The following is a 26,261-nucleotide window of genomic DNA, read 5'->3' as shown; positions in this document are numbered from 1 at the left end:
AGGTCGGAGAGTAAATTATTGTTTGTCAATGCTATCCAGTCACAAAAAGCAGTCCAACATCAAGCTGAATAGTGTAAAATAAATCGAAATCATATTTTGGAGACACTATAAGCTGTAGGCGCGCTAATTCACTCCAATCTTGTGCCCAAAAATGTGACAAAAAAACCACACTTATTCGAACGATTGAGTTTGCTCAGCGTTGTATTAGATTAAATTAGCTCTTAAGGGAAATCCGATAGCCTTTGAACGAAACTCGGCAGTTTACAGGTATCGATTCTCGGGAATGAGCAAAAATGGCCACTTCTGTAAACAATACTAAATTTATTCTTATTCATTTTGTTGGTGCTTTGTCTCGTTAACTCATTCAACTCCTATTCTCTTGTCAACAGCTTGAGAGCTAAATGTGACGGAAAAATTCACATGCTCTGAATAAATGGATCCCGTTTTTTAAAAAAAAATAGTTTTCATGAAATGTTTAATGGCATTAATTACAATTACATGGAAATAGGCCAAATTAGTTAATCGAACCATGAAATAGTAGGGTTACTAAAGACTAAATTACATAGGAGTCGGCTAGAACTGAGGGTTAATACTGATACATCTGCTGGGTGTACTCCATCTCATCTATTTCCTTGGTGACTCTTCCCTCCGGGGTGGTCACCTGTACCATTGGGGCTGTGAATCTGTTCGTGTTAGGCCTTGACCTTTCTCCTCCCTGCAAAGAAGATGTCAATGAATAGGTAGAATCTGCGCTAAACGGTCTCCAATTCTCGGCGGTAAATTCAAAAGGAGTCTGGGGGACTAGGTCTAACTCGAGCTCCGGAGGATTGTCTTCTTGGATCGACGGGGTTGGAGAAACGATTGCTGCCGGTATCTCGACCTGCATTCTCATCTCCTGCTGGTACATTGGTACCGAGGCAGCGGGTGGAGGGGGAGGAGCATAATATTCCTTCGGAGCGGCAAATTCTGGAGCATATGCGTGCACAAAATCATTAACATTATGCAAGAGGGACGGTTTCCCGATATCTGCTTTCCTAACTCTTTGGCGCCCGGTGGAAGACGCTCGAGTTCTAGCCTTACGAATTAAAAAGAATCCCACTATGGCTGCGACGCCCGCCACACTCCCCACTACTCCACCAACAATCTTTCCCGTATCACTAGATGGATCTGCAGACTGAGATGAGGAATCTGAGGGATCAATTGAGACAGATGGAATAAAAACTTCGGCCGAGGGGGCATTAATGAAATGGTTTTGTTGGATTATCTGTGAGGCTGTGGATTCAGAAGAAGGGCTCAGAAGTGGTGTGTAGTTATTTGTAGAAGGGCTGACTTCGGAATCCCCAGTTGAAAGGGTAGGGGTTGGACTTGACGTTGATGAGAAAACAGAGGCCAATGCCGCCGTCTCTACAACGAACGTCGGCTCTGTGTCTGCCTGAGTTTGCGCTTGAACGAAAAAGACGTCATTGTCGCCTTTTTTATTCTTCTTTGTCGATTTTAGGTCTGCTTTTGGCTTCTCTTCCTTCTCCACTACGAATGCCTTGTTGCTATGCTTCTTGCAGCTCTCTTTCTTTTCTTTCTTATCACTCGCCTTTTTACTGCATCCATTGTGACGCTTGAACCGTCGAACTGGCCTACTTTCGGGTTGTGTATTCAGAGAATCGACTGAAGTGGCGCTTAACCAAGGGATATACATAGCTTACAGTGGAATAGATATTATCAAGGGAATGAAAGGACTGGTAAAGTAGAGTATAAATAGTACAAGTTGACAAAGAGGTGGGAAGAGACTCTATGCCGACATAAAGCTCCAGAGAGGAAGGGGAAGGAGTGGGAGGGGTATGTAGAGAGAGAGGGAACTAGCAAGAAAGAGAGGGTCAGAAAAAATATCGCAGTTTCGATCAATATAATTAGAGTTGGCCTTTAAATCAAAATGAACGGTCCGGCCAATCGCCAATTTGAGTTTCTAATTGGGAAGCATTAATCTCGAACACATTTTCAGGAGGAGTTTCAAAGATTTCCAAGATTGGGTAATGTCTGTATTAATTAAAGCACGCGTTCCAAATTGGAAGACAGCAAACACAGAGAGTTGAACAAAAGGCAAGTATTCTAATAGGAAGCTCTAGTGGCAAAAGCCCGTTGACTCGTCGAGAGAAAAATTAAAAGCCTTGGGCAATGGGCCCGTTCTTCGTAGCGACTTGGGGAAGGAAAAAGCAAAGCGTGACAGATGGGTATGAAAGACCCTTTTCATCTCGGAAAGTATTAATACGGTGGAAGCCGCGACTTGTAAAACGCTCCAAGGAACAAAAATTAGTACGGAGTCCCCGAGCATTCCATCTATTTGTCTTGAACGAACGAAGAAATTGTAAAGGCCGAGCAGGTTTGTTCCGTTTCCCCCATCTTCCCTATTATTTGTGTGTATTAACGTTTATAGATTACTCATTGGCATGTGGAATACATTGGAGCTTAATGACGAATAGCGTGCTAGTTCCTTCAAGCATGCTATTTGTCCAAGAGGAGCACTAGGTTATTAGATCCAGACATCTGAATCCAGAGAGTAAGAGCTATCGCAGAGGATATTTATAGATATAGCTTCGCTTGCGTTGCTTCCTTGTATCTCCAGTTCGAAAAAGTTTCTTAGGCCCTTTTATCTTCATCGAGCGTCGAGATTAGATAAACAGAAGAAACCTAAGGCCGGAGACGATGCTACAGCTAAATTTCAAACTCAAAGCTATTGGGAGATATGAAACGATCTTTAAAAAAAAACGGAATCGACTCTATACATATTTATTAACATTTTAGTTTGATATAAAGTGTTTTCTATGGTCTCCCTGCAAAGCCCAACTGAACGCATCCTGATCCAAAGTGTAAAAGTTTGCTGGGGCGTAGTTGCAGTGTGCCGGGTTTGAATGCAGGCGATCTAATATCGGAAACATGCAAGGAGTCAGTAGCTGCAAAATAAAACATGCGCTTATTCAAAAGCTTACCCAAACTTCCGCCATATTTGCTCCCAGTAATAGGCATACCAATGCCACCGCATTTTCTCGGCTTCAGCAATAGGTATACCCTCTTGCAACACATGGACGGTGACCCAGTGCTGGCCAGGTTCCAATGTGAGATGTACAGTAGAATAATGATTCGGTGGCCATGTATGCATGCGCCAACGTTGGACAATTTTCTTCTCGGGTATCTGAAGTTGTGGTGATAGAGCTTAGTATAAACTTGAAGTATGGAGTCCAGTCTCGCTTACCAAATTCACGAACTCGCCTGTGATCTTGCCATCCCATAAAACTACCTTTCCACCCACTCTACGTTCTAACACCAGTCCGCTCTCGCGACGGGTCCAGGATTGTACCCTTTTTATATCCAATAGAGCTTCGTAGAGCTCATGTGCTGTCATGGTGAAGTCAACGGAATAGGTCAACCTCGTTGTTTCTACTTTGAGGGGCTTGGAGTTGGTGGTGATGGTGGATTGAGTGACATGGGCGGGAGTGGGAGCGTCTTTGACACGTGCTTGAAAATCCGAGGTATTTATAATTACGTCTTTGGTATTTTCTGAAGAAACATGCGAAGCTCAGTTAGATATTTTGATTTTATTTCCTCAAGAAAGCAGCCAAATGGTTTACCCTCTACCAGTGCAACAGCAAAGCCGTTCAAGACCTTTTTTATTTGCCATACTAGTTCCCGCTTCACTAGCTCTATTAACGGTCTCTTCTCACTAGTTTCTGCCTGACAAGACACCTCACACTACCCATACATACAATCATTATAAGCTCGACGGCTCGAAATGATAGACACATGGCCAAACCAAGATTAGCCCACCTCTAGATCTTCAACGACGCTGTCAAACATAAACTCCTTGATATCCACTCTTCCTCTGGCGGTGATCCGGCTGTCGTCCTTTTTCAATTCCACAGCTTCCCCATCTGCGATCTCACCAGTCCATAAAACAGAGATGTCCACATCAAATATTGTGATAACCTTTCCTTTTCGCTGATTCAACTCCACATCACCCGATATGTCGACCGTTCCCTCGGTGCGCACCGTGAGATGCCCATCCCGGGCTTCCAACTCAGAAAGCTGCCCCTGGAGATAGGTTTTGGCCCAGGCGATGCAGTTTTTGCCAGTCCTGTTGATGGGAAAGAATTAGATCGAGAACCTGTGGGTCACCGAGAAAGAGACATTATCTACCAGTGCCTGTCAGTGAATGGCAAGTTAAAAAGAGGAATCAATTATCCGTTGGAGAGACCAGAACCCAAATAGTATATCATTACCAGTTGTTTACGTTCTTCCAGTTCACTGTCGACATCAATCTTTAGCGTTGGATCTGTGGATAACTGTAAGGCACTCCGGTGCCGAGCCTTAATATTATTGATATTCGTGACTGCAAAAAAAATTAGCCGCCATATAAATCCTTTAATTAACAGTACTCTCAATAATCACAAAACAATAAAACAAACTCAAAAGGAGAAATAGTCGCCCCCAAAATTTCTCGTTTACAAATATTTAAAATTCCAAATTACTTGACAATAGAAGCAGCAAAAAAAAAAGAGAAAATGAAAAAGACCCAAAGTCAAGCAGAGTCAACTTTAGACTTTAAAAAAAAAGCATGATAGAAAAGGAAAAATATGCCTGCAATTCGAAAAGCAAATATATAAACAAGAAATGAAAAAAGGGTAAAAGGACGACTATAATACAGAAGCATTTTACAAATCTAACATTAATTCTCGATCTTGAGAATCGTTTTCAACATGTGGTTGATCTCCGAGAAATGAGTGCGGGGCGACGATGTAGCCATGTATTCGGGTACTTGTGGATGGACCATCGAGGGGGTTGTGGGCGTCATAGCAGTTTCTTTGCGTGCGGCAACCAAAAGGCCCAAGAGTTGACGAGATTTAGCACGCAAATTTTCATCCAGCATCTTGTGATCGCTTTCCTCGTCCTCGGATTCCATACGAAACACTCCCTCCTCGTCGGGTTGACTTACAGTGCGCAGGGGGGATGCGTAAGACAAGGGAGGGGTGCGCCCGCCAAACTCGGGGACGGGCAACGTGCTGGGAGAAGGAGAGTTATGGAAATTTGGACCTGCATAATGCTGAGCCTTGTTGGTTGCCAAAGGAGGAGAGGTGGTCCGAGAGGTGGGAGAGTGCGAAAAGGGGTCCACGCTCGGATTCGAGCGGTTCACCGTTTCACGCATCTTGCGGCTGGTATTTTTTGCCTTGGCATTAACCAATGGTGGGGAATAGGTGAGCGTGGTAGCAACCATACGTTGGTGAGAGGACATGGTGTGGTGCTTTCGCTCGTTGTTGACACGAAGGGGCGTTTTCACGTCTTTCTCAGGTTGGGGTGGCACCTGCTCCAGCACCGGGCGTTTGGGCGGGCTGCCTGCTCCAAACATCATATCTCGGTGCTGCTGCTCTGGATCTCCAAGGGCCTCTGCCTCGTCTTCAAGGGAGCGCAGCTCTCTACGTCTTTGGCGACGAAGTTTGCCTCGAGTGTTGCGATGATTGGGCTTAAGAGCTTCTGAGCGGCGGGGATGATCACCCTGCAGCTTTTTGGTTGGCATGGTGCGGGGCTGCTGACGTTGTTTCTGGTGTTGTCCATGATGTTGTTGCTGTTGCTTAGGAGAGAGAGTGGCCGAGTCTTTGTGTTTCCTCTCGGAGGGGTGTTGCGAATATTGCTTGGGCCTTGGGACGGGAGGATCTCTCACGCCGATTTTAGCGGGGCGAAGGGATTTTGTCTTGGGCGCGGGAAGGGATGAATTGAGGGAGAGGGTTAAAAGCGAAGGACCTTGTCGCATCATCGAGATAAAATAAAACTAGGATATGGATATAAAGCTAACAGAATATACTAACGAGAAGCAAAATTAATGATAGAAAGAGAATTCAAACAAGAAGGTGAATTAATCATTCCAGTCAATATAAAAATGATGAAAAAAAGCTTCTGATCAAAAAAGAAGTATATCAATTTGATCGAAGATGATAAATAGAAAATGATCAGTATGAAATAAACAAGAAAAAGGGGAGAATAAATAACCCTATCAATAATAAATACAAGAATTAATAAAACACCCTATAAACTAAAGACAAGAAGAAGAAGAAAAAAAAGCAAAATAAAAAGAAAAAAAATAAAAGAGAAAATACGCTAATGGGTTTGCAATGATGTATAGAATAGAGCTTGTAGTGGGAGAAAAAAAAAGAATAGGAGGAGAAATCGAGATAAGAATAAAAATAATATTCGGAAATTTCTGATTGGTGCTCGAGCTGGGACCAACATTCTAAGCCACCGTGCATGAAAAAGTCGATCTTGGGCGCAAAATTTCTAATTTAGGGCGCTCTTCCTAGGACCTATGTGACTGCTGAGTGTGAGACATTTTATGCAGAATGGAGTAATGATGAGGATCCTTTTGCACTCTAAATAGGTGGTTGAATTAGAAGGGATCTAAATATTTTTATTAATGCTATCAATTGTTTCAAATAAAACAATGTACTTTAAGAGAACCCGGCATGAGAAGGGTGCATTTGTGAAGAAATAGAGTTGGATTTCTCAGTTTGAGAGAGAATTACAAAAGAGAAAAAAAAAATAGTACTAGGGATTAGGTTGCCGATATGCCTGCTTGATATTCGCTATCACAAGGCTCGTTGCAATTAAACAAAATGAGTGGATTGGGTTATGGCGGATTTCTTTCATCGTTCCTCTAGTTTCCAGCCCCCACGTTTATCTTCTTCTCAACCTTCCCTGATACGTCCCCACTACCATACCCTTTGGCCTCTCCGGAAGCTCCCATGGATTTCTCGACCTGACCAGACACACCGCCGTTGCCACTCCCTTTAGCGCTGCCCGCGATCTTTTCTTCCACCTTTCCGGAAGCTCCTCCGTTGGCACTGCCGCCAACACCCCCGCTGGCTCCAACCGTCTTCTCCACCTTTCCAGATACATCTCCGTTTCCGCTCCCGTGGGCGCCGCCCTCTACTTTACCATCCATTTTACCAGAGATACTGCCCTTGCCGCCCCCACTGATGCTGCCTCCGATGCCGTCTCCGATCTTTCCGGACATCTCTCCTTTTCCTTTAATGCCCACACCTCCGCCAAGGTTCACGCCCACGTTCATTCCTTTATCAATGTTGATGGGCAGCATCCCCCCTCCAACGCCGCCTTTGAGTCCGAGGTCCACTCCGATATTCAAACCGTTCTTTTCATCGTCCTCGCAGTTGCAAGGAGTGGGCTTGGGCTCCTCCTTTGTGGTTGAGCATGAGGTTGTAGTTTTAGGTTCGGCCTGGCTGGGGGTTTCCGATGGGGCAGAGGTGGGCGCAGAGGTGGGTGCCGATGCGGGTGCAGAGGAAGGCGCGGAGGTGGGTGCGGGAGTAGATGTGGACTCAGCCTTGGAGCTCGAAGGTGAGGTGGACTTCTCTTCCTCCTTTGGGGGGACTGAAGATGCAGGTGGGGCCGGAGTGGCTTCCTGCTTTGGAGGCTCCGTGGTTCCGGTGCTGCTTGCCGGAGGTTCCGATTCCACGGGCATGGTCGTCTGCGGGTTAACCTTATTAGGGGGAGATGGGATTTCTGACTCGTTCACAGGGGTTCCCGAGGGAGCCGGCACAGGCTTCTTCTTTCTCCTGCACTTGTTCTTCTTCTTGGGTGGCTTCTCCTCCTTGCAGTCACCGGTACGCTTGCAGAAGGTACGGCGATCAAGGTGGTGAAGTGAAGAAGCTGGCTCAATGGCAACGTGAGATGCGCCTTGGGCGAGAAGACCGCTGTTGCCCGCAGAAGGGGCGGCGTGAGCGCTGGATGCGACGAGGGAGAGGGCGAGAACGAGGGAAAGCGGGCGCATTCTCGAGTGTGATTAGGTGAGTATTAGTAACTAGATATGAATTAGGGTTGGGTGGCGGTTGTTCTTTGAAAGAAAAACTGCTAACGAGAGTCAAAGAATTAGAAAGTAGTAAAGAGTGTTATGGGTGAGAAAAAGGAATGGAGAGAGAGAGAAAGAAAGATAGAGAGAGAGAGCAGTAGAAAGGGTAGCTTTGAGAGGGCCGGACGTTGCTTTATGGCTTCAGTTTAAATACCTTGAACAACATTTCTCAGTAATTTGTATTTATCACTCTGAAACAATTAAAATTTGCGGTCTGTGCCCTTACCATTTTCCTAGTGCACGGCAATAAAAATAGAAATCATTTTGACAAGCCTATTGCCCAGCACGAATTGAGCTTGCCCTCGCTTTATTGATTCCTCCAGTGCAACTTCAGCATCAACCGACCTTAACACAATACCCTGTCCAAATCGAATTATTCGGAAGCCAAAAATTACGATAAGCAACAGATCGCCAGTGCCTTGCTAGAATAATGCCCCCTTATTGAGGTGCCAAGCGTATCATTTTTGCCCGAACGAGTAAAACCGCGCCGTGCTAACTTAACTCCAGGGCCCTGGACGAGGCACCGAGTACCTTTTGGCTCCTTTGCAAGACATGAATTGAAGGTTGTGGAAGCTTGGAAACCATTCAACACACGTGTGTGGCTCTCGTTTAAAAAAAAAAAGAAAACATTAATCATTCATTTTGACCGAGGTACAACAAAACTTGGAGGTAGGAGAAAAAGAACAGAAGAAAAGGCAAATGAACAGGGTTGTACTGAATAGAAGGAAAAAGGGAGAGAGGGAAAAAAGGTGAAGGAGAAGAAGTAGAAGTAGAAGAAAAAGAAGAAAAAAAGAATAAAAACTATACACCAGGAAAAAAAAGAAAAATATTAGATCAAGTTGCAAGTAAAAGGATATAAATACAAGATGAAAGACTTTTAGCTCGCATTCTCAATCTCATTGCTATTTTCCTTCCGATTCTTATCATGTCCGTTATTACACTGGGTGTTTTGTAGCAGGCCGTAAGTTGCCTTGGAGTTCTCCACCAATATCTCAAGCAGCCGCCGATTCTCCTGTGCCGACGTTAAGTACTCTTGTATGAGTTTGTTCTGCTTATTGGCCATGCGTCGCTGCTTCTTGCTCTCTTTGCGCACCGCCTTGGCAATTTTCCGCAACAGCTTCACCACGTCTCCGCTAGCTGCCTCGGCCCCTCCTCCTAGACTACTGCCTCCTCCGACGGGTGAGCCAAATAGGTGGTGCCCCAGATTTGAGTGGTTGAACAGCGGGGGCTGAGAAAGCGCAAGATTGTCAAGTCTCGAGGGATGGGATGCCGAAACTGGAGTAGTGTCGTTGCCAGCGGTATTTAGAGTAGCAGTTGCAAGGGTCTCGCCGCCCTGCCCGTCTTCGATTATCATATCGCCAGTAGTATGCCCGATGGATATGCGATTATTCTTGGAGTTATAGGGACGCTCGACGACAAAGGTGGCTCCATGGTTAGGAGTCGAGATTTGGAGCTCTTCAGGAAGGGTCTACGCAAAGAAAAAGAAGGGGCCAAAGGCAACCGTGAATGGGTTTTTCTATACAGGGGTCATGGGTATTCGTCAATTACCCGTCTTGCACGCATGTTCTTGAATTTGACCCAGCATTGATCGGCAGTCTTGTGATATCCTGATGGAAAGGGTCATACAATAAAGAAAACGTTCATCAATGGTCATTCGCTCCCATTTCATCAATGCCCTCATCTCTACTGATTAACTCACCCATCTCTCCCAATCGCCGCGACAGCTCTTCCCACAGCGGTCGGGGTCGTTTTTGGCTCTGAAAACGCGAATCCATTTCTAATCGCAAGTTTACCATCGCCTGGGTCTCATCTTCCGTCCAGTCGGCACGCGGGATGGTGCCCGCTGGCATATTCTGGATCTGCTCTGATGCTTCTGTTGCTTGCACTTGTGTACTGGCCATTTGCACGGTGAGCAGAGAAAATCGAAACTATTTTTTATTTTTTTGAGGATGTACAGCAAGGAAAAGGAAAAGAGGCTCTGAAGAGGAATCATGATCCAGTAGGTTAGGTTATTGAGATAGGGGTGGGGTGGGAAGTGCATTTCGATCAATAATGACACACAAAAAAATAAGAGGATTTTAAGTGTTTTCATTTTTGGGCCATATTTTGCATCCAGCATAAGGGCCGTCCCCCTTCCTCCAAAATCTAAGACCCCCATACCATTATGTTTATTCCCAAAGTCAACCCCTCTCAGAGCGACATTCTCGCCTCACTTTCATATCTAGGTGATCTTTTCTTGGAGTCCCTCCCCACCTCACCCTCCTTCTCACCCACCACTTCATACTGGCTGCCTGCCAATTCCATCGATGAAGCCATCGAGCTTCTCGACCAGGGAGCGGCGAAAATCGTCGTCGATGCGCAGATCGCCAGCGAATGTGATGACATTCCAATCGACAGATTAGCAGTGTTGGTTGGGAGCGTAAAAGAGGCAGCTATAGTGATCGAGAAGGTATCGGTCGTTATAGTTGAGGGGGATGAGGATACGGCAAGAGACATTGCAGCATTGTCGAAGGAGGCGGGGCTTTTACCGTGTGGCGGAGAGCTGCGCGTGGTGCTAGGCAATGTCGAGGAGATCTCCGTTGAAAAGATAACAGCACTGGACAGAGATAATATCGATGTCCTTGTCGCGGCCGATCGTCTCACTACTTCACTCCAGCCCGAGCCCCATAAAATCAACATTGCACGTGCCTATCTCGCGTCAGCCACGACCGACCGTCCTGATGGCCTCTTCGCAACGGTGGTCACGGATGAACGCAATGTTTGCCTCGGTCTGGTATACTCTTCAGCGGAGAGCCTGTCGGAGGCTCTGCGCACCGGCACGGGAGTGTACCAATCGCGCAAGCATGGACTCTGGTATAAGGGTGCGACCTCCGGGGCTACCCAGCAACTAGTGCGGGTGACATTGGACTGCGATCGAGATGCGCTCAAGTTCACAGTTAAGCAGGCCGGACAAGGTAGGGTCCATTAGAGTAGAGCAAGGGTTGAATGCATACTGAATTCAACTCGTCCATGGTCATAGGTTTTTGCCATTTGAACACACGCAGTTGCTTCAGCACCGATCGCGGGCTCTCTGCGTTGGAGCAGACGCTTCTGTCGCGCCGCCAGTCGGCCCCCGCTGGCTCCTACACTTCCCGGCTCTTCAGCGATCCTTCACTCTTGCGCGCTAAGATCATGGAGGAGGCGGAGGAGTTGTGCGAAGCAAAAACCAAAGAGGAAATCGCGTGGGAGGCGGCCGATTTGCTTTATTTCGCGATGACCAAAGTGGTGAGCGCAGGGCTCACCCTCGATGATGTCGAGCAGAGACTCGATGCGAAAGCAAGGAAGATCACCCGGCGACCCGGAAACGCGAAGGAAAAATGGCAAAAGGTGGTGGAGAAAACCGAAGCGGCCACCGAGGCCAAACCTGCCGCTCAGAGCCCCGCCCCCATCCCTACACCGGCCAGGAGTGATCGAATTGCTATGCGTGTGTACCGGGTGGGTGAGATTGGCGCAGAGCAACGTGCCGCTCTCCTTAAGCGGCCCATTATCCAGGCGGGCGAGATCATGTCTCGGGTCACGCCGATTATTCAAGAGGTTCGGTCTCGAGGCGATGCAGCCCTTCTGGATTTGACGGCGAAGTTCGATGGGGTCCGCTTGGACTCCCCGGTGCTTCGTGCGCCGTTTGATCCCCGGATGATGGAGCTCCCGCAGGAGACCCGCGACGCAATAGACCAAGCGTATGAAAATGTGTGGAAGTTCCACGAGGCTCAGCTGGAGAAGGAGCCGATGGTGGTGGAAACCATGCCAGGGGTGGTGTGCACCCGGTTCGTCCGGCCGATCGAAAGGGTGGGGCTGTACGTCCCTGGTGGAACTGCGGTGCTCCCGTCGTCGACGATTATGCTGGGGGTGCCTGCCCGGGTGGCCGGATGCAAGGAGATAGTGATTGCAACCCCGCCGTCGAAGCAGGGCACCGTCGCGCCTGAGGTGCTCTATGTCGCGCACAAAGTGGGTGCAAGCACGGTTCTACTTGCGGGCGGGGCGCAAGCGGTGGCGGCCATGGCCTACGGGACGGAGAGCGTGCCCAAGGTGGACAAGATCTGTGGACCGGGCAATCAGTACGTGACCGCGGCGAAGATGTTAACCCAGACAGACAGCGAGAGCTTGGTAGCGATTGACATGCCGGCGGGGCCCTCGGAGGTGTTGGTTGTGGCGGATGCGACCGCGGTGCCGAAGTATGTTGCGTCCGATTTGTTGTCGCAAGCCGAGCACGGAGTCGATTCCCAAGTGGTCTTGATCGCGGTCGGGCTGGATGCTGGTCAGCTTGCCGCGATTGAGGATGAGGTGCATGAACAGGCGTTGCGATTGCCTCGTGTGGAAATTGTGCGCCAATCCATTGCGAAGAGCTACACGCTCTGCGTCCAGAACATCGACGAGGCCGTCCAGTTTTCGAATGCTTATGCGCCGGAGCATCTCATCTTGCATGTGGCCAATGCCGAATCCCTCTTGCCCAAGATCGACAATGCCGGAAGTGTGTTCGTGGGGCCTTACTCTCCGGAGAGTTGCGGGGACTACGCCAGCGGCACCAACCATACGCTCCCGACCTATGGGTACGCGAGAATGTACTCGGGCGTCAACACCCACACGTTTGTGAAGCATATTACATCACAGCAGCTAAGTGCGGAAGGACTCTTGAACTTGGGCGACACCGTGATGCGGTTAGCAGAGGTCGAGGGGTTGGATGCCCATCGGAATGCCGTAGCAGTGCGATTGGAGGACCTCCGGAAATAAATTATTGTCGGGTGTAAAAAATACTTAGAGCAAGAATTTTTTTTTCTTTTATTCCCTTTTTTACATACAATATGTTTTTTTTTTCCTCTTCTACTCTTCTCTCTCTCGTCTTCTCTCTGCGGAAAACCAAAGAGAGAAAAAAAATAAAATAATGATAATGATAACAATAGCAATATGTATAAAAAGGGGAGAGAGAAAAAAAAATTATAGTCCATCTTCCTGGAGAAAAAAAAACCTAGAGTGAAAAAAGAAAAAGAAAAAGAATAAAAAGCATCAACCTCCCCATCATAATAACTTTTATATAGCTTTATATAAATCGTAAAAGGAAAAAAAAAAATAAGCTAGAGAAAATAAAAGCTCAGAAGGCAAGCAGGGAAGGGGGAGAAGTCTCACCATTTAAAATAATAGAAGGAGAAGAAAGGGAAAAAAAAGGCTACAGAAAGAAAGAAAAAAAACATTACAGCCGCCAATCTTTGAAAATACGCGAAATTTTATATTCTGTATGGTTGGGTTACTTCTTTTTCGCCTGCATCGTCGTTGCGCACATCCATATCCTGGTCTTGTACACCTTAAATAATTCACGCACAAGCTCCCGGAAATCAATGCGACGGTCCGCAACGAAATAGAAAGTCAGCTTGCGGCGATCCCTATAGAGAGCAGGTCAGAGGGAGGGGGGGGGGGGGTAGGCGTTAGGCCTCCGGGGTCGTAGAGAGCGGAGCTTAGCGGAACCTACCATTGATACTCTGCATCGACCACCTCCATGGGTAAATTTTTTTGGCGCACTTTTGTTTGGCACAGCGCCATCGCCTTGGCTTCGTCCTGCTGCTTCGACATGAGCATGGTGACTTCGTTCGGATCCGCCAATCGATAGATTTTCTTCGGTCGCACCTCCCGTTGCCGAGCCGCTCCCCCCGAGCCAGCCATATCGGCGGACACGGGCTCGGGTGCGGGCTGCTGTTGTTGGTGAATCTGTCGAACCTGGGGAGGAGTAAGCGCATCCGTCGTCACCTTCCCCAGATCCTGGCCACGGTCCGCCTCCACGATCACCAAGTCGCCGATTCGAACCTCGATCATGCTTCCCTCGGGCACATAATAAAAGTCGGTTCGACCAGCTTTAAACTCCACGACGTATACGCGATCTCGCGGCGCCAACGCGTGGAGGGGCGTGCCCTTGCCCAGGTCTTGTAGGGGCTCATTCGTGCGCTCCAGGGAGGCGTCACGCCCGCTGTCACCCATTGAGGACGGGCCCATGACTAGAGCCGAGCGAGTGGGATCGCCGGGGAGGCGCGCCGCCGAAGGGGTGACCACCCGTTGAGTCTCGTCCAGAATAAGCGAATCCAGCGCTTCTGGGAGGAGATTCGCGGCTTGATTTGGACCAGGTGCTAATGCGGGACCCGCAACAGAGTGGCGGCGAAGATGCAGATAATCGGGATCGAAGGAGCTAGTGGAGGGAGGGGGGGGGAGGGGGGGAGAGTGTGCGTCAATAATGGGAAAGCAGGACAGATCAACCCTTCTTACCGGCTCAGTGTGCGAAGATCCTCATCGCCCTCCAGGAAAGCGTTGTCGTGGTAGGTGGGAGCGGGGGCGAGCGAATATCTGCGCTGGGTGCGCATCCGATCCAGCCGCTCTCTTTCGGCTAGCGATGAGGGGAAATAGGAGGCGGCGGCAGCGGCGGCGGTGGAGGAGGCGGGGGAAAGGGGGGTGGTGGGCTCCCAGAAGGAGCCTGGCGAGGAAGGGTGATACCCGCCGATGGAGGATCGGCGGCCCAGGCCCCCTGGGGGGAGCCGGTTCCAGATGCTGGGTAGGCCCTCTTGCCTGTAGGAAGAGGACAGGCCGGGTATCGCCTCCTCCCCATAGTAATCATGCGACGGGAGCGCGATCCCGTAGGCGGCGGCGGAAGATTTGGAGCGCAGTCGCGATTTTGGCAGTTCGTACGGAGACTGCGGCACCTCGTCGTCGTCTTCCTCCTCCTCCATGGCCGGAAGCGGCTGACGATAGCTGGAGCGAGAATAGGAGCTGGGCTCCAATCCGCCGAGATAGTCGCCTTGTTGTGCGGAGGAGAGGGAGAGGCTGCGATGTTGGCGGAAATACCGGTGTGGGTCCATGGTCGTGGGGGGGAAATCGTTAGCGCCGGCGCCCATCTCGAGGGCCGGGGAGAGAGGGCCACCGGCCATGCCGCGTTTGGCCGGGTCCCCCCACGTGGTATTTTGGGGGTCGATCCCGGACGAGCCCCAAGGCATGCTCGGCCACCGGGATCCGGCGCCATCCAGGCCGCCCGAGAGGGCATAGCGGGCCGGCTTTGGAGCCACTGCAGAGGAGGAGACGTTGATGTCGGATGTCTCGGAGAGGCTACCCACCGGAAGGTTGGAGGCGCGATTCAGCATCGTATAGCCTTCGTCGCCGACGCCTCCCTCCATCGCTGCCGAGCGAAGCTCGTCCGCCTCTTGGGGAGGCTGGAGGCTCAATCTCCGCGAAGGGCTGCCAACCACCCGCCAGTTGCCATCGGGCGGGAAATCAAACGCTCCCCCGAGGGGCGTCCGTGGAGAGGCCGAGAGTATCTGTGTACTTTCAGGAAGAGGAGGCTCTGCCCCGATAGATTTCATGTTTGGCTGGGGTCCCTGCAGTAAGAAGACAGGATGTGTTATTATAGTTCTTGGAAGGAGCTGCAGGTCATAATTACACCAATCCAGATAGAATCCCCTTGCGACACGCTGCTATTATGCTGTTGCAACGGCTGCCTCTGTTGGTCTTGTTGCTGCTGATGCTTCTATGAATTAAAATTGGGTAACAAATAGGTCAGCGGGAAAACACTACGAGGTATCTCTGCGCGACACAATAGAAATAAAAAGACAATTCACCTCAAGCATAACCTTTAGGATTCGATAACTATTCGTTATGAGAGATACGCACGGTGAATAAAAAAGAAGCTCATCCCAAAACCACATTGTCACTCACCTTGATGTCGATGTAGGCAATGGGTCTGAGTCGATTCTCAGGGGCAGATTAGGATTAGAATAAGAAAAAGAGCAATAGAGAAGTTAAAAAAAAGACACAAATGGTACAGTAAGAACTGCACGTTAAACGGAATCTATAGACTAAATAAAAAACACTGCCAATGTATAAGAAATAAGAGGGGGGGAAAGGAAAAGGAATTCCAATCTAAGGAGAATACTATATATATATAACTACGTCTATAGAAAGAGTTCTTGATGGCTGGGATTTTGGAGCAGGAGTGAAGGGGTGGAAACACCATGGGAAATGACGAAGATCAAAGCCACGAAAGATGGGAATCGCGAGAGATTATATAAATGGAGAAGAAGGCAAAAGATCAGCGTCAATGGTCCTTAAGCGGCAGTAAATCAACATGCAGAAATGGGCATTCCGCCTTCAATGGGAGGAAAGCACCGGATTCCGCAGCCCACATCGAAGGGGAAAATCAAAAGAAAATCAAAGAAAGCTTACCTAGGGCGCCTAGCAAGCCTCGCCTTTTGTTTTTGTCACGGGAGGATAATCAAGCCAACCAGAGAGGGGGGAGGGGAGGGGAAAGCGGAGGGGGGGGCTTCGCCTGGAATCTCGAAAGATTGCAGGAGGGGAAAATCCGAGCAAACGAGAGAGAGCGGAGGGAGGGAGCCGTCAGGCGATGCGTGGAAAGTCAGGTGCGAGGGGGGAAGTGGAGAGCGAGCGGGGGGGCGCGCAGCGGATGGGGCAGGGAGGGGGCCAGCACGAGGGGCGAGAGCAGCAAGGGAAAATCGGTTGCTGAGCTCGAGAATAAGCGAAGAGGAAATACTCCAAGGCGATCCGACCCTAGTCATTTAGCGGGAGCTGAGAAAAAATTGAAATTGCTCCAAGTGTGGCAGCAGGCCATCCCATCACGTGTGGCTACCGGCCTTGGCCAGTCCTCGCTGCTGCTCTCCGTGTTTCTCTTCCTGAGAACAAAAAGGTTAAACCTTCTTGGGCCTGCTCTTTCTTATTGAAACCGGTGTGTTACAACAGAGGGAAAAACTCTAAACGCAGCGTTCGCGGATTTAAGAAGCTCCCCGCGATGCATTCTTAAATGCTTGCAAGCCCCCCCCCCCTCCCTTGCCCTGCTGGCCCCGCCGCCCTCCCGCGCGCATCTGCTCTGCATGCCTTGTCAGATTGCGTGGCCACGGGCTCGGCCCCTCCTCCCCCTCGCCCTCCTCATCCCGTGGCCGTAGGGCCGGAGGCCCAATCCCCCTCCCACGCGCAAGGCCAATGCTGCTGAGCAACCGAGCTTGCTCTGCGTGGGGGTCGCAGTAACTTCGGCCTTCTCTACTGCGCAGCGACGAATCAGACAAAAACCCCCCGAATCTTATATCACATTAATTTTGTTCTGCTCATGCAATAAAATGTCCTGGATGCGTGAATGGTTGCCCTCAACTTACATTCAGCCACCGGTCTAATGAAGAGGCTCATTGTCCCGTTTTTAAGCAGTCCTTTCGAGTCTCGAGATCCCATGGCTACGACACCGCCAAAGAGGAAATTGAATGCCGGCGAGAATGATTCCGATGATACCCCCTCAAAGTATGGACCCATTATTGCCGTCGGCGCCAGCCCCTGCTTGTAACATTTTGTCCTTAAATTGCTCGTAGAAGATTTCACTTGGGCAATGATGCGCGTAGAAGATTCGCAATCGTAGGCAGGACTCCCCGGAAGGAAGCGTATGAAAGCTTCTTGGAGCGCCTGAGCACTTTTAAGATATCCTTTTCCTACCCCCCCCCCCTCCCCTCTCCTGCTTCTATTGTTGCTGTGCTTTCGACTCGGATTATCTTTAACCATTCTGATTTTTGCCTAACTCTCACGGCTCGGCTTGGTCGACGACTCCATTGAAGATCAATCCTATCGAGTGTGCAAGGCACGGTTGGACTAGTCCGGAAAAAGACAAGCTGACGTGCCGAGAATGCCTAGCCATCATTTACTTGCGATTTCCTGAGGAATGGAGTGGAGATCTGTGTAAAGATTTTTTTCCTATTTAGCCTTTCTACTATTTCCATTTTTACTGAGCTCTTTTTGTGCAGTGGACGCCCTTGCGGCTACTTATAAAAAACAACTATCGACAGCACACAAGGAATCATGTCTTTGGAGAAAATCGCCCGAGGATAGTAAGTATTTCTTGCTATTCCTTGAGGCAAAGAACGCCATGGGAGGTCGGTACTTACCCCCCTTTTTTCTTTTCTTATTCTAGTCTCTTTCTACAGGTTTCCCTTGTTAGCATCACCAGTTACAGTCAGCAATTTCGTTGATGTTGCCAAGGAGTTGATCAAATCCGGCCAACTTCCTCAGATCGAGCACCCCTTGGTAGGAAATCGAGCGCTCTGGAAATGGATTACCTGTTGCTGAATTGCCACTATTTTTCTTTTAGGACCAAAATCAGCTCCATTCGGCGGTAAAGCTCCTAAGACTCGCTTTACACACGACGATGGCCGAACCTGAAGCGATCCCCTTGGAGCGGGCTGCCCTGCTAGCCCTCTTCGGATGGCAATTGGAAGAAGCCTCCCTGCGCTGTGACTTATGCTTTTGTCAGCACTCTTATACCGTACCAAGCGAGACCCATCCAGAGCATAGTGGTGAGAAGGAGGAACAAAATGAGGAGGGCTCTACCGTGGAAGCACAAGAGCAAGGCCGCCCTAGCGATGAGATAAATGGAGACCATATGGAAGAAGACGTCGATGTGGGGTCAGACCCTCATAAAGAAGAGGCAAGTGGAGACACAAACGACAGAGGGAAGGAAAACGTTGAAATAGAGAAGCAAGAACCGGAGATGGGCACCGCGGAGCCAGAAGAGGCGCAAGTTTCTGGCACATCGAATGAAGGCGGTCCAAATGCCCAAGCCGAGGGAATGAGCAAGGAAGACTCTATTTCTGTGCAAGACCAAGATGTCGACAAAGAGAGTCCAGCGGAAGAAATGGTTAAGGACGCTCTCGGAGAAACGGTGGACCCGGAAAACCAGACGAGGGAAGAGCAAGAGGAGGAAAAGGCGACCGATGAGGCAGGCGAGGTAAAGGGAGAAACTATCAAGGAGGAAGAGAAAGCAACGCCGAATTTAGAGGGGGCTGAGGTGGAGGGCAAAAGTAAACCGTCTGAGCCTAGTGAGAGCCTTACCCTGGTCGAAGGAGCTATGAAGACGGACACGCCCGTAGACGAGGGGGAGCCGGCAGTGGAGGCACAAGCATCCTCTGAAGATCGCTCCGGCAAGCCCAATGGTACCGCAAATAAGGAGCACCCGCCCGGCGTATTCCGCACCACCGAAAACACGCTCAAGTTCGATGTGATCAAGGCTCATTACAGCTATTGTCCCTGGGTGAACGCTGAATACGGAGTCAACGTCCCGCGCGAGTTTGCTATCCCTGGCACCCTCGCCAGCGAAGACGGGGCTGAGCGGCTTCGGCAAGCTGGGTGGCAGCGCACGGTGGATGTTATAGTCCACTTTGTGCAACAAGACGAGGCGAGCCTCGAGCTACGACTGGAAAGCGCTTGCAAAATTGCCCGGGGAGGTGAGTGTAGATGGATGGGCTCCAAACATGGTCTCTCTTTCTCTTAAGCTAACGTGGCTTTTTCTGGGTGCAGAGAAACCCTTCAGCAGTATGTATAATGGTATCTCGGAAACCTCTGCGGCCATTCAAAAGCTGCGATCAAGGCTCGACGCGGTCCGAGACAAAGTCGAGAAACCCATCGGCAATAGCGCCCCTTTGGACACTTCATCTTCTAAATAATACTTGGGGTAATTTTTTGGCCTTGTTTGTATCTTTACCAACCCTCAGAATACACTTCCCCCTCTCCCCTCTCCCCCTTTCTCTTTTTCTCCCTCTTCCTTCCAAATTTTCCGAAACTCCACCTGTGGCTTTAGTTAAGTGAACCTATTATAAAATTCTCATTGCGAAAAATTAATTTTTCCAAGTTGCTGCTTATTTTTTTCACAAGAACCTAACTGCCAATAGGCCAACAAAAAGTAATGAAATGAAGAGCCGTGTGCCCATCATTCTCAGTCATAGAACTCGCTTCCAGCGAACCGTGTTCGTCCTTGGAATCCTCGCATTGGCAACGTGTTGTTCCACTCTTCTTCCTTCTCCCCCTCCATTAGCTCATTATTCACACTCCCGTTCTCTAATGTAGCTCGCGGGAATAATTCTCGTTTGTACGGGCTCTGTCGTTATCAGCTCGCTCTCGCTCCACCGCACTTTGCCCATCTCGACCATTTCGCTGGGCGCGGTGTTTGCCATGGTTGGAATTGCAGTCTGTTGCAATGAAAAGGCCGTGAGCCGTCCGAAAATGTTCGGCATGATGCTGGCGGGGCTTATTTTGGTGCAAATAGGTTGAGTACCTTATTTTTCTTGTCTTGGCTTCGAGTGAAGCTCTTTCTGTTCTCTTCTCATGCCTGTTTTTTGGGGTCCATAGTGGTGGGTTACGTGGCATTTTCTGATCGAGGCAACGTGAGTGGCTGCATTAACGCAAATGCTCATTCATTGATTCCTCTTCTAAGTGGAACTCTTGTGCATTACACTAGATCGCCAAAGACCTGGAGGACGAGTGGGGCAGGGCCTATTCCACAGACCCGAAATTCCTTTTACGCGTGGAAAAATATGTAATTCTCCTCATTACCCTCCTCCCCGCCTCTCCTGCTCATTTTCCCTCTCGTTTCTAATCAAGTATGAATGCTGCGGATTCCATGACCCCCATGATCGTGCCGTCCCTCGAAATTGCTCCCTTGTATACCACTACAGCAGCTCATGCTATGAGCCGCTCTCGGATGCATTCCTGAATGGATATCGCGTGCTGGGCGTGGCCGGGATGGTGCTGGGTCTGATTGAGGTAACCGAGAGTGCCCATGACCGTTCTTTTTTCTCCTCTAATCCGGCCTGGTTGAGCTAGCTTTCCCTTTTCATCGGCTTTTGCATGGTGATCATGTGGCTCCCCTACGAATCAGACGATGAACTCCAGCGCGCACTCCTCGAAGAGAGTCGGGAGATTGAGCGAGAAATCACTCAAGTGCACCAAAGACACTCTTCTTACACGCGCTCGCTATCCGGCGGATGGCAAGGAGACGCGCAACCGAGCTCTTCGAGCCACTAACGATGGCGGTGTGAGACGACCACGAGGAATGCTATCGCCTCTCCAGTTTGTATACTCCTTCTGATCTATCCTTGATGGACGTGTTTCATTATCTATTTGTTATTTTGTTTCCACGCTGGGTTCTTTCCCCCGCTCCTCCCTCGAGCGCTTATCTTGCTCTATACTCCAGTCTCTACGATCGATTCTTATGTCAAAATGAATTAAAAAATCGGCTTGTTGCCCAAGAGATATTACAAATCAGATATAAAAGGAAAGCTTTAACCATATATAGATACCATTAATAGAACACAAGTACAACCTCTCCCCTTGAATTAATTGGAATGAAGCAGTAGGATAATGTGGGATGAGCTTAGATGAAAGATAAATAAAAAACAGGAAGGCGTGCGACAATTAGTGATGGAGTTCCGGAAAATTCAAATAAATGGGGCGCGAGTGTTATTTTCACTCCTCTCCCCTAAGTTTGGCCATCAATTTCATCCGGCTTAAGAAGCTTTATACGGGGATCGATGAGCTCTGAGGGGGGAGCGTCCGGCTTGTAGGAGGCATCCTCACTGGCGTCTATCGGGGCCTTGTTGTCCACAGAGGGTGGCAGATGATTGCGGCGTTTTGATTTTCTCAAATACAGCACCACGGAGCCTACCACCACCGCCAACCCCAAGAGGACGCCCAGCGTGATCCCGACAATCATGCCGATATCGGGGGAGCTTGGATAGGAGGGGAAGTAGGAGAAATCATCCTCATCGGGCTCATAGGCATTGAGCCAGGTGAAGTTCTTGGTATCGAGCAGGTAGATGTTCGAGTCCGCGTCCGCACACTTCTGTGTCTCTCCGCCGAGAATGAAGAGTTTCGAACCCACCATGGCAACACCTAAGAAGCAGGGGGAGCGGAAAAAAAAAGGAAAGGGGATGAGTGACCACGCGATGGTTTCCTCAACGGAGGCCATTACCTGGGAATACGCGAGGCGAGGGAGGGACCCCCTGGGTCTGCACGGTGCTCCAGTTCAACGTCTTGGTATCGAACATCAGCAAGTCTTGGTTGTATCGATACACCCCTTGGTGAAGCCCCCCATACACCAGGACACGCTCGTCTTGCGTGATCACCGACCCGTAGTAATTGAGCAAGTCGGTGGGGCCCGTTTCTCTAGTCAGCTGGGTCCACACCCCCGTTTTGAGGTCAAGGGTGTAAATCTCCATGAAGGGGTCAATGACAAGCATGGCATTCTTGGACCGGAGATAGTGCACGGCGCACGGGAACCCGCACGAGGGCGCCATTCCAGAAGTGGCCATCTCGCTCCACGACTCGGTCTGGGGCTCATACACGAGGGGCGACGAGGAACCTGTCTGTTGCATCCCATAGATGTACACCTTCCCCGCCTTATCGACTATTGCGCCTGCATAGGCCCGCGCGGGAGGGGTGGGCTTGGGGCTTTGCACCCACTTGTAGGGGACGGCCGAATTGTCCCAGGTGTAGAGGGAGTAACTAGAGTTGGTGTCTGCTTTGATTTCGGGGTAGAAGGTCTCATTGCTGCACTGGCCCAGCTCGCTTCCCCCATAGGCCGCCACTTTGTTTCCCGCCCGAAACAACACCGCTCCAACCGACGCATACGGGATCCCTTTGCGGTATATCCCGGAGCCGGCATTAAGCGCAGGGATACGGAGCGGGAATGGGCGCGTTATGTTGATAAGGAGAAGGTTTTGAGCGGATATATTGCTTCCTTGGCTATAAATGGCTCCCCCGTAAACATAGAGGGTGTCGTTGACCACCGTCGTTGCCAATCGCGACTGCTTCATGAACACCTGCGCATGGCCGCATGTAAACAAGAGGAGCAGTGTGGCAAGGAGCAATGTGACGGGCGGCGTGGCGGTCATGCCGGGGAGACAACGTAATGAAATTAAGGAGAGAAATGCAGAGTTCAACTATAGGTCAAGCTTTAGATTGTGGATGGAGGAGGTCGAGCGGCTATGAACGATTTGGGTGATACCTTGGAGAGAAAGGCAAGCTTTGGCTACGGCATTCCTCACCTCTCCTCCTGCCCCTCATGGTTCCACGGCGGCTTTTCCCTAGCTTCTAAAATGACGGTTGGAACCTAGGTGGTCGGCCAGTATGGTAGTAGTCTGAGTTCGATTTTTCGATTCTGCTTAGATTAGCATGGTGTCATAACTGCAGGATTCCTTAGCGCTGTTCTTCTCCATGGCCCACTAATAAGTCTCGCTCCCGACCTATTTATTGGGGAAACTTCCAAACTCCTATAAATAGTTCCTGCCGACATCAAACCAATCCTGCTAGGTAGCCACCCAAACCGCATTCACGGGAATTCGGAAGAGATCAGAGGAAGTATGTGCATAAGCGTGTCTAACGGGTGATCAAGGTCTGATCCTGGATTCATACATAGTGCTCAAAGCTAGTTGAGCCAATGGAGACTGGCCATTCAAGCGCCAGGCTCCGTATTAGCGTACAATCCATCCTGAAAGCAATAAAAATGGGTGGAGAAAAAGAATGCACAAGCGAGCCTCGTCGGTCCCTAGCATGACAGAGATGGCAGCGTAGTTTCAGTTGAAAATTACATCTAACTTTGTTCAAAAATATAATAGTTCGTGCCAAGGAGTGACACGAAGTATACAAATTTAAAATAATAATGATAAAAATACTGGCTAGAGTACACAAAGAAAGGGGCTTGCTGCGGGGGTAGGCCACTCAGCTCTCTCCTAGGGAGAGTTGGCCGTTTGGGTCCCATTCCTCCTCGTCCTCCCATTCGCTATTCTCACCCGCCCCTTCACTTGCATGCAGCGTAGCACCGGGATGATGAACCCAGCCAGGCAAGTAGTGCTTCTCGCGCTGCCTCTTCATCTCCTCTCTGGCTCCCCTGTGACCTATACTCTTGGGCGGTCGATCGCCCCTCGTTTCCGAGGCGCTTCGCAACGCTTGCCCCAGGTCTTGGTCGCCCATCTGTCCCACAAAGAAAATGTCTCTCTCCCACTGGTCAAATTCAGCACTGTCCCAGACCTTGATGGTACCATGGCGCAGCCACATTCTGTGCTTCTCCTCTCCGAGCGAGGAGGGGGGTGTCGATACAGACGAAGAGTTGGTCGAGGAGGTACAGTAACGGGGGGGCGGCGAGAGGGCAAGGAGCAAGCCCGGATCGCGTTGTCCACTGGAGATCACCGAGATAGGGCTACCGGGTCGCCCAAGGGGCGCCTCGGGAAAGATGTTTTGCAAGTAGGGGAAATACGAGTTAAGAAGGGTCGGATGAGGACAAGAAACCAGTTTCTGCAAAATAAAGGAAATCATATGGCCAATATCAACACAATGCGTAGAACGATGGCGGAGGAGGAAAAAAAATCGAGATCGCCCTAGCTACTCACCTTGATCACCCGGTCAAGCCCAGAGACTAGCATTTCGGATTGAAGGGCTTTGGTGTCGAGTCCCTGCTGCTGCCAGATCACCGGCGGCGGGGAGTAAAGTATCAACTTAATAAGCTGTAGATGTGACACCTGCATGGAAGGAGGGGTAGGGGGGAAGGTAAGGAAGTATAAGCACCGGTCGAAAGCGTCACTCCGTTCGTCTTACCAAGCACTCGACCACGCCTATGTCGACCATCAGCATCACATCGTCCGCTGGGGAGACTCCGGGTTTCTGGCGCTTGTTCGACCGCGAAGCCTTGCGCCTCGGATTCCGCTTACTGTGCACCCTCACCGACCTTTGGCGCTGAGGCGATTGTGGAGCATTGCATTTGTACGCTCTGGCGGCCGCACTCTTGAAGTCATATCTCAGCGCCCGAGCCAGAAATGCGATCGGCTCGAAATGCTGCTCGACAAACATGTCCAGCTCTCTCATCCACGCTTTAAATATTCGAGAGGTCGTCGCAACTCGGGCGGGGGCAGACATGGGCGAGAGCGAAGCATCCATGGGAAACGGCATCTCTTTACGTGCGTATTTATTGCGAACCTCGTCACTGGCCTCCTCTTCTTCGGGGTCCGCCAGCAGGTTGAAAAGAAGATCGTGGCCGTTGAATTCACCAACATGGACACGAGCAAGGGCCAGAAACACCTCGAGAATTATCTGCTTCGTCAAGGTGTCCGCCCGGGGTTTAGTGGCAAACAGAAGGTTGCGCATCAGTGTTAGAGGGTGGGGATTGATGAGAATACGGCGTGTGGCATCCTTCATGATGACGGTTACTACGGTTAGCCATTCTATCTCCAGACAAAAAGGCCAATGAATACCTGGTGCGTTAACAGAGCTTTAAAGCAACGAAGGATCTCCTGTAGCACTTTTTCCTCCTCGCGTTTGCTATTAAAAAGGGTTACACATATTTAGCCTGTCATCGGTGTTATAATATAGCCCACGCACCGTTTTGCCATCACTTTGATATCCCAGAGCATCATGTTTAAGGCGTCCAGGCCTCCCACGCGTAAGAAATCGGACGTCCAGCTAGTAATGCAATAGGTATTAAATTCAGAGGGTAGGTGTAAAAGAAGGAGCAACCAAACAAACTACCATGCTGCCTCGTTCTTAAGTAATACTCTCAGCTCTTGGAGTAGTTTTATGTCCATTTCGTGGGCATGCCCGGAACGAAGTTTCAAGACAATTCCAGAAGGATCGGCCGCATAGATGGAGGTGCGCGCCCCATTGGAGCTAGAAGAGGCAGACACAAACGGGAGAGATGAAAATGCACCCATTTGAGGCAGAGATGATCGCGGTGTATTCTGGGATGAGCGGATCATAGCCAGCTTCTTTTCCGTAGGGAGAGCACACAGGGTATCGTGGAGATGGGCCGGGAGCTGTAGTTTTTTCTTTAAAAAATGCGGTAGTTTCGATTAGTTTGACCACGGAATGAAACGAATGTTTGCTAATGGATGCTTACCAGCAACTCTTCAAATGAGGCATCCACCATCTCGGGCAGCAGCTTGTCAGACCCATTACTGGGTGGAATGTGTCGCACATTTCCAAAATCCGCCGTTACCTCCTCCACCCACTCTTGAAAGCTCGCCGTGGACGAAATATATGTATTCGGAGTAGCTGTGCGTCTAAAGCCCGCGATAGGGCTAATTCCTCGAGGGGAGAGCTCGAATTTTTTGTCAGAGCCAGAGTCGTAATGGTTGGACTTTCCATTGAGCTTCAGGAGCCCGGCCAACTTGTCGCTCAGTTTAGCTGCAAGCTTCCCCGCATTTGTTTTTCGCAGTTGGCTTTGCTTCTTCTTTAAAACCATTTGATGGAATGGTCGGGGGGGGGGAGTGAAAAAAAAATAAAAATAGGGATGCGATGCTGAAGAGAAAATCTAATGGCAACGACGACCGCTTATCAGTTGGTATTCAACATGGGGAAATGGTGTCGCGTTAAATATGAGCCAAAACGCGTAAAATTAGCGATTTTCGTTCATTTTTATGCACTGACTTTAATTTCGTCATGGACTAGTTAAATTATAGAAATGTTAATTATGGGGTTTCATCCTTGGATAATGTCCTTGGGATAGCCAATGTTTCGACCATGACAAACGGGAGTAAGAGGC

The 26,261-nt window shown here is 49.8% G+C and overlaps 11 protein-coding genes across 11 annotated transcripts; 3 read left to right on the top strand and 8 right to left on the bottom strand.

Annotated features, from left to right (window-relative positions):
- Positions 1-586: 586 nt before the first annotated feature.
- Positions 587-1,693, bottom strand: VTP21DRAFT_3921 (uncharacterized protein; the record flags this gene model as incomplete). Its single annotated transcript, XM_069394275.1, has 1 exon — positions 587-1,693. One exon carries the CDS (start codon positions 1,691-1,693, stop codon positions 587-589), a length of 1,107 nt encoding a protein of 368 aa, XP_069248800.1.
- Positions 1,694-2,814: 1,121 nt separating this feature from the next.
- Positions 2,815-4,303, bottom strand: VTP21DRAFT_3920 (uncharacterized protein; the record flags this gene model as incomplete). Its single annotated transcript, XM_069394274.1, has 7 exons — positions 2,815-2,914; positions 2,982-3,184; positions 3,245-3,549; positions 3,621-3,741; positions 3,817-4,123; positions 4,186-4,191; positions 4,269-4,303. The coding sequence occupies 7 exons, from the start codon at positions 4,301-4,303 to the stop codon at positions 2,815-2,817; spliced, it is 1,077 nt and encodes a 358-aa protein (XP_069248799.1).
- Positions 4,304-4,714: 411 nt separating this feature from the next.
- VTP21DRAFT_3919 (uncharacterized protein) lies at positions 4,715-5,797 on the bottom strand (the record flags this gene model as incomplete). Its single annotated transcript, XM_069394272.1, has 1 exon — positions 4,715-5,797. The coding sequence occupies one exon, from the start codon at positions 5,795-5,797 to the stop codon at positions 4,715-4,717; it is 1,083 nt and encodes a 360-aa protein (XP_069248798.1).
- An 894-nt stretch (positions 5,798-6,691) lies between these two features.
- On the bottom strand, positions 6,692-7,822 carry VTP21DRAFT_3918 (uncharacterized protein; the record flags this gene model as incomplete). Its single annotated transcript, XM_069394271.1, has 1 exon — positions 6,692-7,822. One exon carries the CDS (start codon positions 7,820-7,822, stop codon positions 6,692-6,694), a length of 1,131 nt encoding a protein of 376 aa, XP_069248797.1.
- A 955-nt stretch (positions 7,823-8,777) lies between these two features.
- On the bottom strand, positions 8,778-9,801 carry VTP21DRAFT_3917 (uncharacterized protein; the record flags this gene model as incomplete). The annotated part of the gene is made up of 3 exons (XM_069394270.1): positions 8,778-9,368; positions 9,449-9,507; positions 9,600-9,801. 3 exons carry the CDS (start codon positions 9,799-9,801, stop codon positions 8,778-8,780), a joined length of 852 nt encoding a protein of 283 aa, XP_069248796.1.
- Positions 9,802-10,064: 263 nt separating this feature from the next.
- Positions 10,065-12,667, top strand: VTP21DRAFT_3916 (uncharacterized protein; the record flags this gene model as incomplete). Its single annotated transcript, XM_069394269.1, has 2 exons — positions 10,065-10,854; positions 10,920-12,667. 2 exons carry the CDS (start codon positions 10,065-10,067, stop codon positions 12,665-12,667), a joined length of 2,538 nt encoding a protein of 845 aa, XP_069248795.1.
- A 511-nt stretch (positions 12,668-13,178) lies between these two features.
- On the bottom strand, positions 13,179-15,534 carry VTP21DRAFT_3915 (uncharacterized protein; the record flags this gene model as incomplete). Its single annotated transcript, XM_069394268.1, has 5 exons — positions 13,179-13,314; positions 13,401-14,108; positions 14,186-15,285; positions 15,348-15,434; positions 15,526-15,534. 5 exons carry the CDS (start codon positions 15,532-15,534, stop codon positions 13,179-13,181), a joined length of 2,040 nt encoding a protein of 679 aa, XP_069248794.1.
- Positions 15,535-17,051: 1,517 nt separating this feature from the next.
- Positions 17,052-19,398, top strand: VTP21DRAFT_3914 (uncharacterized protein; the record flags this gene model as incomplete). The annotated part of the gene is made up of 7 exons (XM_069394267.1): positions 17,052-17,209; positions 17,278-17,383; positions 17,488-17,638; positions 17,704-17,787; positions 17,871-17,983; positions 18,048-19,179; positions 19,253-19,398. The coding sequence occupies 7 exons, from the start codon at positions 17,052-17,054 to the stop codon at positions 19,396-19,398; spliced, it is 1,890 nt and encodes a 629-aa protein (XP_069248793.1).
- A 244-nt stretch (positions 19,399-19,642) lies between these two features.
- VTP21DRAFT_3913 (uncharacterized protein) lies at positions 19,643-20,755 on the top strand (the record flags this gene model as incomplete). The annotated part of the gene is made up of 6 exons (XM_069394266.1): positions 19,643-19,723; positions 19,799-19,997; positions 20,081-20,115; positions 20,190-20,267; positions 20,333-20,494; positions 20,555-20,755. The coding sequence occupies 6 exons, from the start codon at positions 19,643-19,645 to the stop codon at positions 20,753-20,755; spliced, it is 756 nt and encodes a 251-aa protein (XP_069248792.1).
- A 454-nt stretch (positions 20,756-21,209) lies between these two features.
- Positions 21,210-22,623, bottom strand: VTP21DRAFT_3912 (uncharacterized protein; the record flags this gene model as incomplete). Its single annotated transcript, XM_069394265.1, has 2 exons — positions 21,210-21,622; positions 21,702-22,623. 2 exons carry the CDS (start codon positions 22,621-22,623, stop codon positions 21,210-21,212), a joined length of 1,335 nt encoding a protein of 444 aa, XP_069248791.1.
- An 826-nt stretch (positions 22,624-23,449) lies between these two features.
- VTP21DRAFT_3911 (uncharacterized protein) lies at positions 23,450-25,961 on the bottom strand (the record flags this gene model as incomplete). The annotated part of the gene is made up of 7 exons (XM_069394264.1): positions 23,450-24,022; positions 24,118-24,246; positions 24,323-24,913; positions 24,976-25,042; positions 25,103-25,183; positions 25,250-25,533; positions 25,617-25,961. 7 exons carry the CDS (start codon positions 25,959-25,961, stop codon positions 23,450-23,452), a joined length of 2,070 nt encoding a protein of 689 aa, XP_069248790.1.
- Between the last annotated feature and the right edge of the window lie 300 nt (positions 25,962-26,261).

The sequence above is a fragment of the Calcarisporiella thermophila genome, assembly GCF_041956535.1.
Source record: "Calcarisporiella thermophila strain CBS 279.70 unplaced genomic scaffold VTP21scaffold_19, whole genome shotgun sequence".
NCBI classification, from domain to species: Eukaryota; Fungi; Calcarisporiellomycota; class Calcarisporiellomycetes; order Calcarisporiellales; family Calcarisporiellaceae; genus Calcarisporiella; species Calcarisporiella thermophila.
Note: the sequence above shows the minus strand (reverse complement) of the source record. Positions and strands in the feature narration are given on the sequence as shown.